The sequence below is a fragment of the Simochromis diagramma genome, unplaced genomic scaffold, assembly GCF_900408965.1.
Source record: "Simochromis diagramma unplaced genomic scaffold, fSimDia1.1 OVJJ01000348.1, whole genome shotgun sequence".
NCBI lineage: Eukaryota > Metazoa > Chordata > Actinopteri > Cichliformes > Cichlidae > Simochromis > Simochromis diagramma.
In genome coordinates this window covers 2,172,330-2,189,722 of record NW_024386755.1, presented here as the reverse complement: position 1 = coordinate 2,189,722, position 17,393 = coordinate 2,172,330, and the positions used below count along the sequence as shown (strand labels likewise).

The 17,393-nt window shown below is 41.0% G+C and overlaps 2 protein-coding genes across 7 annotated transcripts in view; both read right to left on the bottom strand.

The window, feature by feature from the left end:
* The window catches only part of LOC120729474 (eukaryotic translation initiation factor 4 gamma 1-like), a 37,882-nt gene extending 37,809 nt beyond the window's left edge, over positions 1-73 (bottom strand). For 4 of the 6 annotated variants that reach the window (XM_040025070.1, XM_040025089.1, XM_040025100.1 and 1 more), the window contains exon 1: positions 18-73. The gene's annotated coding sequence lies outside the window, so the exon portion shown is untranslated. The remainder of the gene's footprint in view (positions 1-17) is intronic. The other 2 variants (XM_040025117.1, XM_040025144.1) reach the window with 1 other exon arrangement.
* A 568-nt stretch (positions 74-641) lies between these two features.
* Positions 642-17,215, bottom strand: psmd2 (proteasome 26S subunit, non-ATPase 2). Its single transcript, XM_040025155.1, has 21 exons — positions 17,023-17,215; positions 15,763-15,819; positions 15,491-15,655; positions 12,034-12,155; positions 11,068-11,292; positions 10,788-10,946; positions 10,441-10,585; positions 8,332-8,392; positions 6,360-6,506; positions 6,110-6,216; positions 5,706-5,833; positions 5,512-5,599; positions 5,266-5,428; positions 5,002-5,103; positions 4,761-4,912; positions 4,565-4,648; positions 4,060-4,228; positions 2,223-2,317; positions 1,948-2,074; positions 1,710-1,828; positions 642-1,364 (listed from the first exon to the last, which is right to left on the bottom strand). The coding sequence occupies exons 1-21, from the start codon at positions 17,143-17,145 to the stop codon at positions 1,182-1,184; spliced, it is 2,721 nt and encodes a 906-aa protein (XP_039881089.1). The 5' UTR covers positions 17,146-17,215; the 3' UTR covers positions 642-1,181.
* Positions 17,216-17,393: the final 178 nt, after the last annotated feature.

Sequence of the window (17,393 nt, the reverse complement as noted above, 5' to 3'; positions counted from 1 at the left end):
GAGGATCGTGGCGTTACCTTTCTCTCCTTGAGTCCGCGGAGCCGGACGGACGGAAAGTCTTCCCGGAAGCCGGTACCTAGTAATTCCGGCAAAATCCCATCACGTGAAAGTTTCCCAGTGATCATGTTCTGAACAATAATGTAAAATCTTTAGTCACCAGTGTTTTCTCTACTCTCGTGAGTAACAGGCATCCATTGGCTTTTTCAGTGACTATAGTAGGCTGACGTCCTGACTTGGTTCAAACTATTATCATGGCTACTCTTTTATTATCACATAGCAATAAGAAAGGCATTTAAATGGAATAAATACTATAAATAATAAAAAGATCAAAGCAAAATAGCAAAGACACCGTTGAGTATATTCAGCGTTTAAAATGTGGCAAAAGCTTGGCAATTCTTGTTAAAAACAGAAATTAATAGATCAACTAAAGTGTAATGAGATGCAGTTGGAAATTCAAAGTTGAACCAAGCAATTTAGGTGGGAGCTATAAACTATTAAAACTATAAACTTCATTTTTACTGCTAACATGCTCACTTGAATAGCAAAGCCATGTTAACTGCTTGAATAGGTTTAGCAAGAGAAATAAAACATTTTGCTTCTTAATGAAAAAAAAACCCAAAAAAAAAAACACAGTCACAGCATTTCCACAAACTGGTCGACGTTTTTATTACTGATTCAACCTTGTACAGTACTGTAACAAAAACAAAAAAGAAAATCGTGATGCTGAATACACACTTTTAAATGCTTTTATTAAAATGAATTTAATAGTTGGCGGGGGAAACACATGTGAAGTACTGATGAGGATTTTGCAGGATTTTAGTCATTCATTTGCTGATGTTGAACAGGTCCCACTTTATAAACTGGCCTCAGGTCAGTCAAACAGCTGGTTCAGTACATGTGGGAGAGATGGATCAAAATTGGAGCAATGAGGAAACCATCTTTATGTAGAGAGGATGAGGTCCCAGTATGCCCTCCCTGTGTCATACCAGTCCAATTAACCAGACCCTATCCATCCATTTTTAATGATTGCTAGAACTGGGCTGCAGACGACAGATGAAGAAAGCCAGGCCTGTCTAGCCCTTTTCCAGCCATGCAATGAACAACTAATTATAACAACTGCCAAGAGCCATGGAGGGCTACCCTTAGAAACACGAGAAAAGGCCAGTGAGGACGGGTGCAGTCTAGGTTTCATAGTTAGGGTTCTTGCGGAGGATGACAAAGCCCTCCAGTATGGGCGTGACGGGCAGGTACTCCTCTGTGGCCAGCTCTGCCCTTTCTCCATGAGCCAGCAACACTGGCGTGGTGTGAGTCTGGAAACCTGTGATGGCCTTAGGCTTACCTGCCTGGCCCACAACATCCACAGCCTGTAGACAGGTCAGAGAAAATTGTGTTAAACAACCATGTCCATTTTTTGGCTATTAAATTACATACCATTCTCCACCACGCTTCTATTCTTTAAAAAAAAAAAAAATTTCTCTGAAGAAAAGAGCTGTTAAAGTTCTTGCTTTCAGCAACTCTCAGAGAAAAAAAAAAAGACAGCAGAACCTGTTCAGGAGGGAATTAATTACATGGGTTAGTAGGATAGGTAATCTCATCTTTCTCTGAACACAGTTTGAAACTTTATCTGTGGTGCTTTGTGTTAGGGAGAAAAGAGAGTCAATAAGCTCTGCAGACTTTAATTGTCTCAAATAAGTTATCCCAGGCTTTACCTGTCCAACTCTAACAGACACAGGCAGCGGTCGGAGTTCCTCATCGAATGTGACCAACATACGTGGCTGCATGGCTGCTACCAGGCCATAGAGAATGTAGTGAGATTTTCCCAGGATTACTGTAATACACACAAGACACGAGGGGATGTTAGCACAGGAGACTCTCGGTTCAAAAAAAACTTTCAAATTACTGACTAATAATGGATGTGTGCAGCTGAGTGGGAGAAAATTAACTCACTGTTCTTGACGTCGAGGAAGGAGACGAGCACAGTGAGCAGTCCCGCCACGGCAACCTGACTCATCAGCTGCCTGTCGCTATGGTAGGGACAGAGTGTGAGTGTGCCTTTGCCCAGGTGAGTCAGACCCTGCAGAGGCAAACACGACAAAAAGTCAATAATTACTCTAACACACACACGCAAGGCGTGCACGTACACACAAACACACACGCACTCACACACTTTTCCAAAAGTTAATTTGAGTCTTGTACAGGGTTCCTTTTGTTTTGCCACCCACCTGAGCCAGTCGGACCATGAAGAGATTATTGGGATCTTTGGCGTGATATTGTGCCAGCTGCCGCAGCATGGCTGCCAGTCGGGCATTATTTGTGCCTGAGGAAATGGAAAAAATTAAGAGCTGTTAAACTTGTAAAGGGCATTGACACCGGTGGCACTCTCAGTCGAGGAGGCATTGTGCTCCATTGAAAATGCCAACTAAGTAACATATACCTTCAAGCATTCTGTGAAAATTTTAGTGAGAAACTTTAGTCTAGTTAGTTTTTCGGATAGCTGGCACATTAGCGTCTTAACCAATTAGCATGGTTCTGCAGTACTGAGCAAGATAATGAACCATTCTATGCAAGCTGGGACATCTTTAACTGCTACATGACGATGTAGCAGTGTAGTTAAAGATGTAGTTAAAGATTGAGCCACACGTTTTAGCTGGATTTACAATACAAGTTTGTTATGAATAATATGGTGAAAGGCTTGAAAAGAAAATATTTGATATCCCATGAATTGAATGCATGAATTCAACTGCACTCAATTTTAACTGCTTTCTGTATTTTTGTTCATTTTGGACCAGTTTATTATTCTACTTATAACTGAATTGACTAGGAAATTAGCTACTAGGAAAATCCCTTGGACACAGCAGCATTGTTTACAAATAGCCAGCACAGGAAGAGATCCTAGTTCTAAATTGATCTATGATCTCAGTAAACATTTCAAAACTGGGTTTTTGGTGACTAATTTGACAGTCAGTAATTTCAAGTCTTACTTAATGCAAAAAGATGCTTATTTTGTAAAAGGAGTCTCAAAGCAGGCTGAGGGCAAGGCAGTTTTCTGTAATTTCTTTAAGTAGTCCTCAGGAAATGTTCTCCAGGCTTCTTTAAGGCTCTGGGGAGGCCAGTCCATGACTAACAGTGTGTTTTTCTATCCAGATATGCCGCTACTGCATCAGCAGTGTGATTTGCATCATTGTCATGCTGAAAATGTATGCTGTTTCCAATCAAATGCTTTGTAGTCGGTATTGCATGGTGGATAAAAACCTGACAGTACTTTTCAGTGTTCATAATTACATCAATTTTGACAATATCTCCATCAGCACTGGCTGAAATGAAGCAACCTTGACAGAGCCTCCACTGTGTTTCATAGGTGGTTGTGGATATTCACAGCTGTACCTCTCTCCTGCCCTCTTCTGTACACATTAACAATTTGAACCAAAACCTTCAAATTTAGATTCATCCCTCGATCAGACGTGTTGCCACTTTTAAGTCCAGGTCTTGTGTTATTTGGCATATCTCAGCCTTTTCTCCTTGTTCTCTTCCCTTAAGAAAGGCTTTTTGATAGCTACTCTTCCACTGAGATCATTTCTAATGACACAGATGACGTAGTAAGTGGAGGTGCCAGATGTATCTCTCAGCTCCTCTATCAATTCTTTGCTGATTTTTTCCCCTTATTTGTTAAGGACATGATTTTCAGATACTATTCATTTGCCGTAGATAGAACAAAAAAATAGCAGGCTTTTAAACTATCTTTCACTTGTCCAGTTTCCAGAAATTATTTAAGGATGATAATATTTAGGATCAGATTTAGGATTGGTGTTATTAAAATAACATTCCTCTGAAAATGGTCAGGTACAAGGCCTGAACAGAAAATGAGTGAAAAAGCAGCCAATGGCCAAAGAAAACTCTTCAGAAAGCTGGAGAACTATTGCTCAAGATCATTTAAAAATATTACAAGTTTCTTTGGAAGCGAAATATCAAGAAATGAGGGGCGGCTCAATATTTTAGCACAGTACTGTATAATGGCAATCATTGTTAGTTTTCATGATTTCATATTGTTCCTAAACTTACCACTGCCCACCATGCCCATGGCAAAGATGGAGTTGTGGGAGACCTCGGGGTCAGCATCATGGGAAAACTTGCTGAGGGTGTCCAAGATGTTCAGACGCGGGTTAGACACAGAAATGAGCGCAAGGGCCAGGGGCACCGCTCGCCTCAGGGTGGGCTCACCGTAACGCAGCTGATAAAATGCAAAGAAAGAAAATGAAAGTTCATGACAGCATAAATCAGGAATATACAGGAACAAAAATGTGTTTCTAAATATATGAATTGCCTACTTAGGCTGTTGCACCCTTGTATACAAATGACAGAAAGGAACTCTTTAAGAATAAGAACAAGAATCAGGATAAAAGGAGGAGTGATGTGAGTGAGAAGAATCAAATGCAGAACAGAAGTCAGTGCCGACTTCATTTTTGAGAAAACATGAATTTTTCTCACAGAGATGGTGAGATAAGGTAACAAAGCATTCAGCAATGAAACTGAAAAGATTCACTGCCAGTAAAGTAGTGTAACTGACCAGGTGTCCAAATGTTCGTAGTGCCATCTCTGAGCCAATCTCCTCTCCCATGGCAATAAGGGCAATACCAAGAACAGCCACACCCTGACGGAGTAAACAAAGTATTCAAGGTTTTTTTCCCCTTCCACCCATGTAGGAAAACAGATAAATAAAAAGAACTGATGTATGATTATAAGGACTACAAGTCTGTCCTTACTTGGTGGGAGCCCATGTCAGCAGCAGTCTCCTTCTTGTCTTTGTCCTTCTTGTCCTTCTTATCTTTGTCCTCCTCTTTTTCCTTCTCCTTGGCTTCATAATGCTCACTGCAGATGTGGAGAAGCTGTTGCACCTTTAGCACATTACCAGATCCTGGACAGAAGAGGAAATTATAGCAGTGAAATATAACTAACACAGTACATAGGTCTGCAGTAGGTGTGTGGTAAGCCTAAAAGACTAACCTGCATATGCACAAATATCCACTAGCGTATTGGCAAAACTGCGGAAAGGTTCAGGGACAACCTGCAGAGCTGCCAGAGTCGTCTCAATTGCCTCTCCTTTCCCTAAAGCCAATGAAATGACAGCAGTTAGAGCAGCTGACCAGGAGGAAAGAAATTATGCACTACAATAAGAAGATTTTATTCAGCACAAAATGATTCAGAAAAAGTTGTCAAACTTTGAGAAATTGTGCATTTTATTTTCCTGTGTTCTCCGCAAATGCATACCCAGGTGGTTGAGTCCCAAGCCCAAAGGCAGCCAGCGAGCATATGTGTCCTTCAACTCCTGTTCGTTCTTCTCCATGATGGTCTGGACAATGGTGGAGGTCACATCACCATTACAAGTTCCTACTGCGATCATACCACATGCCAGCGCCGTCACACCAACCACCTGAGGATTTAAGACACACAGAAATGATACTAATCTGATCCTCCTTAAGAATAGGGAGCTATATAGAAAATGTGAAGACATACCTCCATGCTGGATTTAGAGTCTCCCATGACGGGGAGAAGGAGAGACAGGACATCTTCTCTGTTGGAGCCAGCATAAGCAAGACCCAGTCTGAAAAAAAAGAAGAAAAGGAGCAGGACATAATGTGATTACTTAACATTCAAAGAATATAAGACAAGATATCTCTATGGATGGTTTCTACAAGCATTCTCCTCACCCAAAGATGGCTCCTATCCTCATGATGTTACTATTGTGGAGGACGTAGTCAGACAGCAGGGCAAGAGCTGGATCACACTCATTCCTTACACCTGAGTTTACAATGCCACAGGCCAGAAGGGCACCAGACTGCACAGACAAGGATGATGCATGATGAAAAAACCAAACAAAAAAAACCCCAAAAAGGTTCACTTTATACCTCTCCCAATTCACAATAAGCCTGAGGATCACTTATGTTGTTCACAGAGTTAATTGTTAAAACCAAGTCAGTGAAGAGTGAGTTCTTTATATAACTGCCTTGCTATAAAAACAGTGCTACAGATGCATTACAAATGTCAAAACAGGACACTGATCTGTATATAAGGAAAAGTTTGACGTGTCCTCTCAAATATATCCAAACTATACCTTGATGTAGTCTTCAGAAGAGTAGAGGTATTTGTCAATCTGCGTCAGACCACCATCTACATCCCACAGCAGGATCATACCCAAGGAAGCTGCAGCGCTCAACATGCCTGAAGACAGCGGCAAATAAAATGTGCTGAAGACTGCCAGAAATGCTCACAGATATATGGTTGTGAGATTGAAAAGTACCCAGTATAGCCACAGAAGCCCTCCACCTTTATATGCTGTGTATGGTACATGTGTTTTCTCATACCGTGGTCCTTGTTCTTGTACAGCCACTTGTTGCCATCATCTGTGAGGAGTTTATCTTGTCCAAAGGCTGCATTCACAAAGCCGTTCACAAAAGAAGAAGCCAAGTTCATCCGGGCCGAGTCCACTTGGGAGCCACTGCCTCCAAACCCTGCCACATACAGCACAAAGGTGATGGAGCGTGGGTACATTTAGCTCAACTTAACAGTAAATCACAAAACACAGATCGTATCAAACTACCTCATTTTGTCTTTAATGATGTGAATGGATTTAAAGAACCAAACACCAGCCTCTTAAAGTGAGCCAAGAGTGACAGATAGAGAGAGATATAGAGATACAAAGAGAGGAACAGAGAGAGAGAGAGAGAGAGAGAGAGAGAGAGAGAGAGAGAGAGAGAGAGACAGAGAGAGAGAGAGAGAGAGAGAGAGAGAGAGAGAGAGAGAGAGAGAGAGAGAGAGAGAGGAGAGGAGAGAGAGAGAGAGAGAGAGAGAGGGGAGAGACAAAAAGAAGAGGAGAGTGTCTGGACTTCAGCTCTGATGGAGATTTTTGTGAAGTAGTCACTCTTGTGAGTCATCCAGTGACGTCACTCCCATGATTGGAGTTTTTTCGGCTCAACTCAGCTTGGAACCCAAGGTGAAGAGCTACTAAAAAAAAAGGTACCTGGTACTAGATACCACCACCCAGTGGAAAACCCTAAAAACTGAGTCGAATTAAGTCAAGTCAAGCTGAGTTGAGTTGCCAACTCAGTATTAGGGGAAAAGGGGTTTAAAATTTAATCTTGTCTTGTACGCCAAAAAGCCAAGGGCTGGTCCTGTTACTGTACTGTCATCACTCTGCAAGTATAGATCCTTCCACTTAAATTCTGAAGTTCATCACTGAAGGGTCATATAGTTTTTATGTCAGAAGATTTGTTACTAGAGCAGGGCGATATGACCAAAAATATTTATCACGATATACATTTGAAAATTTGCGATAACGATATAACTGACGATATAATTGACACTAGACAAAATACTTTACAACTCTACAACTTTATTAGTGCAAAAAAACAAACAAACATCTATGTATTTTCACTTAAACAAGCAGCTGTTTTTTTATGTACAATAAAGTTATATAAAAATTCAAGAGTGCAAATACAAATTCCTTGCTGACAGTTTAACCAAAAGGCATTTCCAGTGGAAATTGGCCGACATATCCTCAGCATAACCATGTATAATATCCACAAAACTTAAAGAGCTTATACACACACAATACGGTAATATTATGTTGAAGCACAGTACGTATCACTCCGCGAGGCTCCTCCCTACGATAGCCGTAATGCTCTGACAATCCATCAAGCGGTGCGGGTTCGTAGCTTAGCAAAGTCGTACTAAAGCATTTGACAGATTTTCCAGCACCGTGTACGACATAAAATCATTTCAAGGTCAGTAAACACAACCAGAATTCATACATAAGGCACACGGGATTATAAGGGGCACTGTCGGCTTTCAGAAAAATCAAAGGATTGATTTTAAGTGTGCCGTATTTTCCAAAAAACACAGTAATAACGACGGCCCGCTAGCATGCTCTACCAAAAATGGTGCTTTGATGTGTATCTGATAGACGAAAGCTAAACCAGTTCCACACCACTGAAGTTGCAGCATTTTTACAAACCAATTCTGGTTCATCTGTTTCATTCAACAATCCGCTTTCGTCCTTCTCATTCTCTGTCGCCGCCATGCTTTTTCCGCCATGTGCGTATGAAAACAAAGGCACTGCGCATGTGCGTTTCACCCACATTCTATCGCGATATTTCATTTTCTTATTGTTGTCCAACATTATACCGGTATTACCGTGAACGGTATGATATGGCCCAGCCCTATTTGTTACCTTCTTATTTTTCATTCTTTTTAAAGAATGAAAATGAGTATATCAGTCTTCAAATTGATATGCCACCTAACAGAATAGAAACAGTAAACCTTTTCACATGTACTCACTGTTGTTTTCCAGGTGTGTTTTGTAGATGTCATCTGGTACTTTGGGCTCCATGATATCCAACTGGGGAAGACAAGACAAGTTTGTTATTAATAAAAGTAAAAAGGACTGAGTCATTAGAGAGTGAAGCTGTGCTTAGGGTATAATCCTCCATCTCCCTTTATGAATCATAGACCATTATTCTTAAAGTGCCAGTGATGAGAGTCATTTTAGGCTTTTCATTCAGTGCTTTCACCATCTATTTGTCACCTACTCCAGAGGAAATTTATTCTGCCTCTTATCCTCTTTTTACAATTTTGGCATTACATTTATCTACAGTTCATCTCAATTAAATCTTCAGCAACAACCTTTCTACAAAAAACCTTGTGTTTCCTGTTTGTATAACTGATTCCACATAGTACAGACAAACAGTTTTAATGTGGAGGGTGGTACATTGGGGCCTTTCTGGGTACCTGAATTTTGATATCAAAAACTGGGCACAAAAAGGTTTGGATACAGGAAGTTTAGATGTTGCTGACCATATCATCACATTACATACCATTGTTTCTAACCCTTTGAAAAACATTTCCTCAAAGTTGTTATTAATAACTGAAGTGTTGTGCAACGCAGACGACAAGTTGTTACATGATAGGATGGAACTAAATAAGCTGTCATGATGTGAAAACTGGGCAATCAAAACACTCAATGTTTGACTTGTACATAAAAAAACAAATCTATCTTCATGAAAACCTTTTGCAACTTTTTGTTGCCATTTAAGTTTTATTTGTACAGTTTGATCAGAAGTTACCGTCACTCATAATAAGGATGAACGTCACTCATAATTTTGAACTTTGCGTCAAACTGTTTCTCCAGGGTGGAATGACAGCATGCATGTTTATTGATTTAAAGAAAAATTATTGGCTTCACAAGCTGAATTTATTTTGTGGGGTGATTTTTTTTTTTTTAATTCATTCATTCATCGAATTTTTATGACAGTTTCATTCTAATGGAGAGAGACTGAATATGAACAAAAAAAATCCAGCAAAAACACATTACATTGAAGTTATAAATTGATCTGCATGTCTGAGTGATATAGGCATTTCATCCTCTCCATCCAACCAGAATTCTGGGTCTCACAGATCGGCTGTGTTTCTATGTGGTACACAGATTACAGTCAATCTATCTTTTATTGCTACAAAGCACACTTGAGCACAGAATCTATTTCTTTCATTCCAGCCTCTCCACCACCATTGGCAAGAACAAAAAGCTGTCAAAGGATGTCAGGAACAAGATTGTAGACATGCAACAGGCTGGAATGGACTACTAGACCATCAGCAACAAGTTTGGTAAGAAGGTGTTTGAGCGATTATTCAGATATGGAAGAAAAAAAAAAAAAAGAGACTATCAATCACCATCAGTCTGGAACTCCACGTAAGATCTTGCCTCATGGGTGAGTTTTACCAGAAGAAAGGTGGTGGATCAGCCCAAAACTACACAAGCTCACTAACAAGCTCGTCAAGAAAACAAGAAACTTGAAGAGGAGTGGGCCAAATTCCCTCCTGAGATATGTGCAAACCTGGAGACCAACTACAAGAAATTGCCACTGTAAATGCCAACAGGTCATGTCTTGCTTGGGGATCAAATACTTATTTCACTTAATGGCATTTTTGCTGTCGCTCTCCTTTAAAATGAAAGTACCATAACTATACTAGATTGTTCATTTCTTTCTACCTGAGCAAGCTTACAACTTCACCAGGTGATCAAAAAATTATTTTCCCCACAGTTTCCAAACATCTGACCACAGCTGTATATGCAACCTTATGAGCCAGAGTGTATCCCAGCTGTTTTAGGACTAACACATAAAGACAGACAACCATTCGCACTCACATTCACACCTAGGGCAATTCAGAGTTAACCCCACTATAAATAAAGCTGGAGTACCCAGGGAGTACGCAAACACGGGGAGAGCATTCAAACTCCACACAGAAAGACCCTGGCCTGATGGTGGAATTGAACTCAGGCTCTTCTTCCTGTGAGGCAACAGTGCTAACCACCATGCCACCCCTTATTGAACAATTCTCAATATATTTCTTAAACCTTAAAATACATTTCTTTATAACCTCCTGTCCTACCTCTCTAGCCAGGGCCAAGAAGTTGCTGTTGAGCTGCACATTTGACATGATCTCAGTCAGGTCTTCATAGTCCTCTACATCCTCATTAAGCTCCAGGAACATGCCATGACGACCCAACATGAATGCCATCTGTTTCTGGATGACTCTGGATAAAACAATAAAATTACAAGGAGTTTGTGTTTAATGCACGTTATCCACTAATATCTGACTAAATTACTTTGATATACCTTTATAGAGTTAAATATATATGCACACTCAGAAATTGTGTCAGTAAGTTTTGCACCTGTGAGAACCAACATGATCATGTTGGGTCTTTAAAGTTAAAGGCAGAACTTTAAAGTTCTTACATGTCTTTGCAGGATGTGAAGATGTTTTCGACAAGCTCCACATCATTGAGCATCAGGGCCAGGCGCAGGGCTTCTGGATAACAGTTGAACTTCCTGAAGATGTTCAAGGCACATCTCAGCAGTGCCGAGTTCTCTGGCTCAGGAACGTAACTCACACAGCTGAAGAAGTGAAGCACAAAGTTAAGAGATGCTCATATTCCAGTGAAAAATCACTAATTCATATTTATACTATACAACATGCTAAACTAAACAAGGTTTGTGTAGAATAGCTCAAACACACCTGGTGAGGTAGAGGCAGACTTTGCCGTATGCGTTTTCATCAATATAGTCCTCCAGCATGTCCAGCCTCTCAATCTCCATCAGCAGGTCACATGCCTCGTGCTCAGCATTGTGGGCCATGTTGTAGGGCACAATCTCCTTCACTAGTTTCAAAAGCGTTTCCTGCTGGGTCTTATCATTCTCCTCTACCTCCTGCCACTCTTTAGCCACCTCACCTGCAAGGTGTCTGAAAGACAGACAGAATAGTGACTCCAAACAGACTTACCAAAAAATGAGGCAAAGGAAAATAAAAATGTTTTTCACTTATTCATCAGAAGGAAAAACACAATATCTGTCAAGCTTTTGTATGAATTCCTTTCAGTATCAAATCAACAGACTTTTGGTGCAGACACCAAACTTAAAATGCAACTAATTAGACCTCAATCACTAATCCAAAGAAATCAGTAACTAATAATTTGGGAAGTGGTTAGTACTGACTTTTGCACTTTTCAAAAAGTTCCAAATAAGTGACAAGTTTCAGTTTCATTAGCAATCAGATGGTTACATGGAACATTCTCAATTACTAGAAAGTGAGACAGTGAAAAAATGGAGCTACAGAGCTGCTGCAAATTCTACTGTTAAAAAATGTCAATGTTGAACAGTAAAAGCACATTATTGTGAAAGATATGTGGAGCTGTGGCTGCTCATCTCTGACTGACACATAGTGGACAGCAAAGAGGCAGTACTATGCTGAAGAACACCAGGGTGAACTGAAAGTATATTTCTAGAGCTGACAGCAGCTGTTCCTCTCACTGTAAGCAAACCAAAAAACCTTAGTGAACAGAGAGCCAATTAGAGTCCTTTATGAAAACTTCAACATGTCTAAAAATGTAAACCTGAACTCCTCAGTTAGATCATTCCAAAGCGGGGCCCTTTACTCAGCAGAAAACTTGTGGCATTCGCAGCACTCCACTGTAACATGTCTTACCTGACGTATTCATGTCCCCAGGAAGCCAGCTCTTCCTGGGAGCCCACTAGGCGGTACTTCAAACACTCCCTCTCACCGCTCATGGTCATAGCGAGCACTGATACAACATCAGCACAGAAGCGCTGCAACAACAAACATGAACACACACTGTTTAAACCCAATACTAATGTTGGATATTTTTCAAATGACCCACAATGTAATTGAGCACTTTTAACTAACAGTTCCATTTTAATCACACATTCATACAGCATTTCTATACACTTCCAAGTACTTTGTCTACCTCACATTCATGGCCAAATAACCCGTCATGCATGTCTTTGAACTGTGGGAGGAAGCTGGACAACACGGAGGAAACCCACACAGGTACAGTGAGAACAAGTAAAGGTCATCCAAAAAGCCCCAGCGGAGGCTGAACTTGTAACCCTCATGCTAACCACTCCACCACCTTTCTTTCTTGGCTCTTGACGGAGGCCGTTGCTTTTTCTCCTTCTCACTCTCTCTCCCTTGTCTTTCCTGCTTGGCTTCTCATGTCTTTTGTATAGTCTTGCCGAGAAGCCGGGGCTTGGGAGAGCCCGATTGTCCTGCGGAGACATTTACTGCCGGATACTCGATGGACGTTGCGTCGTGTGTCTGGTGACACTCTCGATGGAGGACATTGAACGACATCTACCAATTCGGAAGTTCTGGCTGATTGGAGCTGGCTCGGACCTGGCTTATCGAAGAACAAGAACCGGCTACAGCTGTTCAAAATCCCATAAGGCTGGCGGACATGATCGGCAGGGCTGTGAGTACTCAGACTGTGTTTACTGAATGCAATATGGATAAGATCTTGGAGGTGGCACTGCAACGGGAATTGAGAGACCTGGTGACTAGTGACGGACATTAGACCAACTGCAAAATTGGAGGCAGTTTGTTTGCACTAACCAAGACAACTACCATCTTCATCTCATGCGGCCGCCCTGGCGCCAGCTGGATGCTCAAGGCAAAAGCTGACAGGAATAACAAAATTCTCCCTTACATAACAAGACTGTTGTTGTGACTCTCTCCCCCCTCCTTCATGGCCATCCGCGTTGACCGAAGATTGTTGACTTTTGCCTAGTTGAGTGAAGCGACACTTTCTCTTGGCTGAACACGCAACACACACACACACACGTGCGTACACTGACACACCCCTACACTCACCCCCCACCCCGTCCAAACGCCTTACATTTTCTATCTTGTGAGGTGTGATGATTTATGTGCTTTGTGCTGAGGTGTTTTTTCCCCCCCTGTTCTCAAACTGATCTCCCTGTTGGAGCTCAGTCTGGGGGAGTTCTTTTTTCTCCTCGTCTTTCCTCATGTTGTGCATTTTCCATTGTTCAGTTCCGGGTCGCTGCTCGTGTGGTCGACCGGCCAGTGCTACCTAGCCTGACCCGTCTCCCCAATGTGATGTTTGTGTATTGTATGTACGGTCGGCAAGGTATCTATCTTAATTGCCCCTTGGGGACTGTCATACATATCATTAAAAATTCTTAATGGTCTCGTGCAATGCGTCAAGCTTCTTCCTCTCACATCACATTTATTTATTTATATATATATATATATATATATTTATTAGGGGTGCAACGATATTCGTATCGATATTGAACCGTTCGATACAGTGCTTTCGGTTCGGTACGCATATGTATCGAACAATACAACATTTGTAATTTATTTTATCAACTTTCCTTCTGACGATGCTGTCTGTGTTGAGCGCTCAGTGAATCTGCGTTCGACTACTCCGCCTAGGCTCGACAGTGCAGCCTAGGTGGAGTAGTCGAACGCAGATTCACTGAGCGCTCAACACAGACAGCATCGTCAGAAGGAAGAGCGCAGGGCAAGCTAGCGAGACAGAAGTTAAGCTCTCCTTACATGGCAAATTGAACCTCCCCCACCCTCATTCATATCTGGCGTTTGGAATTATTTTGGTTTTCATGTGATGTATGACCCTGAAGGTAAGCGAGTCATGGACTAAAGTAAAACAGTATGTTGGATGTGCCACGCAATGCTCAATTACATGGGTGGGAACTAGTGTGTTAGCGCAGTTAGCTCGTTAACGTGTTGGCCGTCTAGCCCCATGCACGGGGCGATCGGCGGTAGCTCGTTAACGGAGATTTGCCGTGTTGTGGCGTTAAGGTCATTTCAACGAGATTAACGCTGACAGCACTAGTGGGAACACAACGAATATGACTGCACATTTACGCCGACATCATCCTAGTGCAAAGACAAGTGGAAGCAGAAAAAAAACAAGCAAGCATGCTACTAACTTTAGCCGAGTCATTTAGACAGCTGTTAGCACATGATTCTCCTTATATGTTTAATATGCTGCTGAGAATATAGCCCAGAAGAAGCGGATAGTATAGCTTTTATTTTGGAAAGAGACATTTCTCTGTAATAAACTCTCTTTTACAAAGATGAGTGATTCCTCAATCAGATACAGGGCTCGCAATATCGCTAGCCCGACGTCCTGGGGCTAGCGATTTTTTCAGTCGGGCTACCAAAATCTATCTCTGCCCTGCCCGTCGGGCTATTGTAGGAAGGAAAAATATATGTCAATGCTTTTGCATTCTTTCAGAAATGTAGCTGGGTAATTATGTCATTGGCATTGGTGAGCCACTGTCAATATGTGACATATTGAAATCGCGTTTGAATTTGCGCTTGTTTTTTTGCTTTCACTTTGCAATGGCGCGAACTGTGTATAGAGAGCGACAGCACTGATCTGTGAGTGATGATAATTTGCGCACCAATTCCTCTGACATCGTCTTATTAATCGTTAGCTTACTATGCAAACATGACAAGTGAAATCTCCCGCAGCAGCTTAAACATGTGAGAGGTTGATCGCGCAGAGAATCGCTGTAAGCGATATATGTGAGTGCGTGTGTAAAAGCAGCAGGATATATATTTTAGTTCTGCTGAGCCAAATAAGACAGGTCAGGGTGAAGAAGTGACAGCCAAAGAAAAGCTTACCACAAAACGGAGAAGTTATGACAAATCAGAGTATAAGGCAAAAAGAAAGTGCAGCTTTATGGTTTCATGGACAAAATAATTTCTGTGGCTGCAATATGACGAGCTAAATAACCAGGGCTGCACATAAGTGGTCCACAGGTGCGCATTCGCTGTCAAAATAAAAAACACGCACAAGGGTTAGGGTTAAATTTAAAAACTGTACTTTGAGTTAAAATATATATTTATAATTTTAATAAATGACAAATTAAAAAGGCATGAACATTTTTTTTGTATCGAAAAAATATCGAACCGTGACACCAAAGTATCGAACCGAACCGTGAATTTTGTGTATCGTTGCACCCCTAATGTGTGTGTGTGTGTATATATATATATATATATATATATATATATATATATACATACATACATACACACACTCTCTTGGGAATCTATTCATACTAAATTCAGTCCATTTTCTGGCCAAGAGTCTCACCTTGTTCTCTCCAGGGGCCATGCCCTCATAGATTTCTTTGAGCTTGCCATAGTGTGGGCGCAGGAATTTCAGGGGTTTAGGTACTGAGGTCATGGAGGTGGTTGAGGAACGAATCTGTCTGCGCAGTTCTTCTAATGCAGGACGATACAGTGCTGTGTTTTCCTCCTGCAAATGTGAAAAAAAAACAACAACCCAAAAATATTTTTACTTTGTAGGAATTTGTTTCATACCTCAACACACAAAGAAGTTGTTGGAGAAATGTGAATACTCACACTCAGTCTCTCCACCATCATCTCCAAATCCTCTTGTAATTGCTTGTCTTCTTCTGACTGAAATAATATGAGGACAACATAAGAATGTCATAAATCAAATCCATAAAAATAAAAAACATGACTCCTTAAGACCTCTCAATACTGCCGATGTTGCATATCAACACAATACATTTGCTTAATAAGTGTCAACTGTTGCCAGTCAGTGAGTATTATATAAACCGCTTGTTTTGGTGCAAGCTCAATCATTCAGTTCGGAAATCCCAAAATGTTGGGATTTCTCCCACTGAATTCAAGATACTTGAATTCAAAGTCCTGTATTCAGATTTCCAAGCAGAACTCAAGATGACATTTCTTTCTGTTAAATCTTAATAAAATCTTATAAATATTCAAGCCCATCAGTGGCGCAGGTATGTATTACTATTTACATACCACCAGGCATTGCTTAAATATGAACAGGAATGTGGTTTTCTACTTTATAATAATGATTATGTGTCTACTGAATTTGTCTAACAATGAATGTATGCCTTTTAAAGCTACTGTAACGTATGGTTTACTAATAATACTATACTTTAATTGCGAGTTATATATATTTTTTCAGCATTTTTAATTTGTACACTTTTGTTAAACCCAATAGCATGTAGTATGTACATTATAACTATGAAGAAAGCAAATTTAAGTAGAGTCAAATTCTGTTTGTTTGCACAAACTTCTCTAAATAAAGATGCTGAATATTCGGAATAAGAATTCGCCTGTCCATGTTTGCACTGGATTTCACTTAGCTTTCCACTAACTGTAAAATGTAAAGTCAATCTAATTAGTTCTCAGATATGATATTGCAGAATAGATGGGATTTTGCTGCGTGAGTTTCTGTGACTTCACGTTAGCTGCTGTGTCATACAGTACGTCTTCCAGTACTAGCCGAACATGCTAGCAGAGCTACATTAATGCCAGGAAAGACAGCGGACATAACAACTAGCAAGCTAACGCTAGCATACCGGCTGATGTAGGCTAGGCTAAAATTACCTAACGGAGGTTATTAGCAGCATTTTAAAGGCCCACAACGTACTAATAAGTCAGATTGGTGACATTTCATATGCTTATTAATTGCAGTCCAGTAAATTGAAGCTCGGTAGACGTCTATCTTAAATCCCACTAACTTTTGGCCTGCTCGACCATGTTGTCAAAGCGACAGTGACTAAGGCAAATTAACACGTCTGGCTCGATTACATTTCAATGAATGAGCAAAAGGCGAAAATGTACCAATTCTTGCTCCTCTTTCTTCTCTTTATCCTTCCCCGAGGGTTGCTGGGCCTTCTCTTTGTCCTTGTCCTTCTCATCAGTCTTTTCGAGCTGCTTATTCTCTTTGTTTTTTGCCTCCTCCATGGTGGTGGCTCTGTGAACTGTTGGTTAACAAACGGAAATGTTCAGAAAGCAGGAGAGCACCTTCTTCGCTACAGAAAATCTGTCCTGGTTTCTCGTTACCGCCTCTACTGGCGGCGGGCTGTCGTGGTCGTTTGTGAGTACTTCATGTCCCGTAAAACAGGAAACAGATACGCGAAATTTCATGGTCAAAGACACGAGAAACTGCGCCATTTCACTATTTATTGATAGCTATAAGCATGCGCCACACA

What these genes read in the sequence shown, in the direction of transcription:
- psmd2 (XM_040025155.1), bottom strand. Translation starts at nt 17,145, where the DNA reads ATGGAGGAGGCAAAAAACAAAGAGAATAAGCAGCTCGAAAAGACTGAT. An exon ending in TGGCCCCTGGAGAGAACAAG is followed by an intron (nt 12,156 to 15,490) that starts GTGAGACTCTTG and finishes TTGTTGTTGCAG; the next exon opens with CGCTTCTGTGCTGATGTTGT. An exon ending in CATGGGCATGGTGGGCAGTG is followed by an intron (nt 2,318 to 4,059) that starts GTAAGTTTAGGA and finishes CCATTTCCTCAG; the next exon opens with GCACAAATAATGCCCGACTG.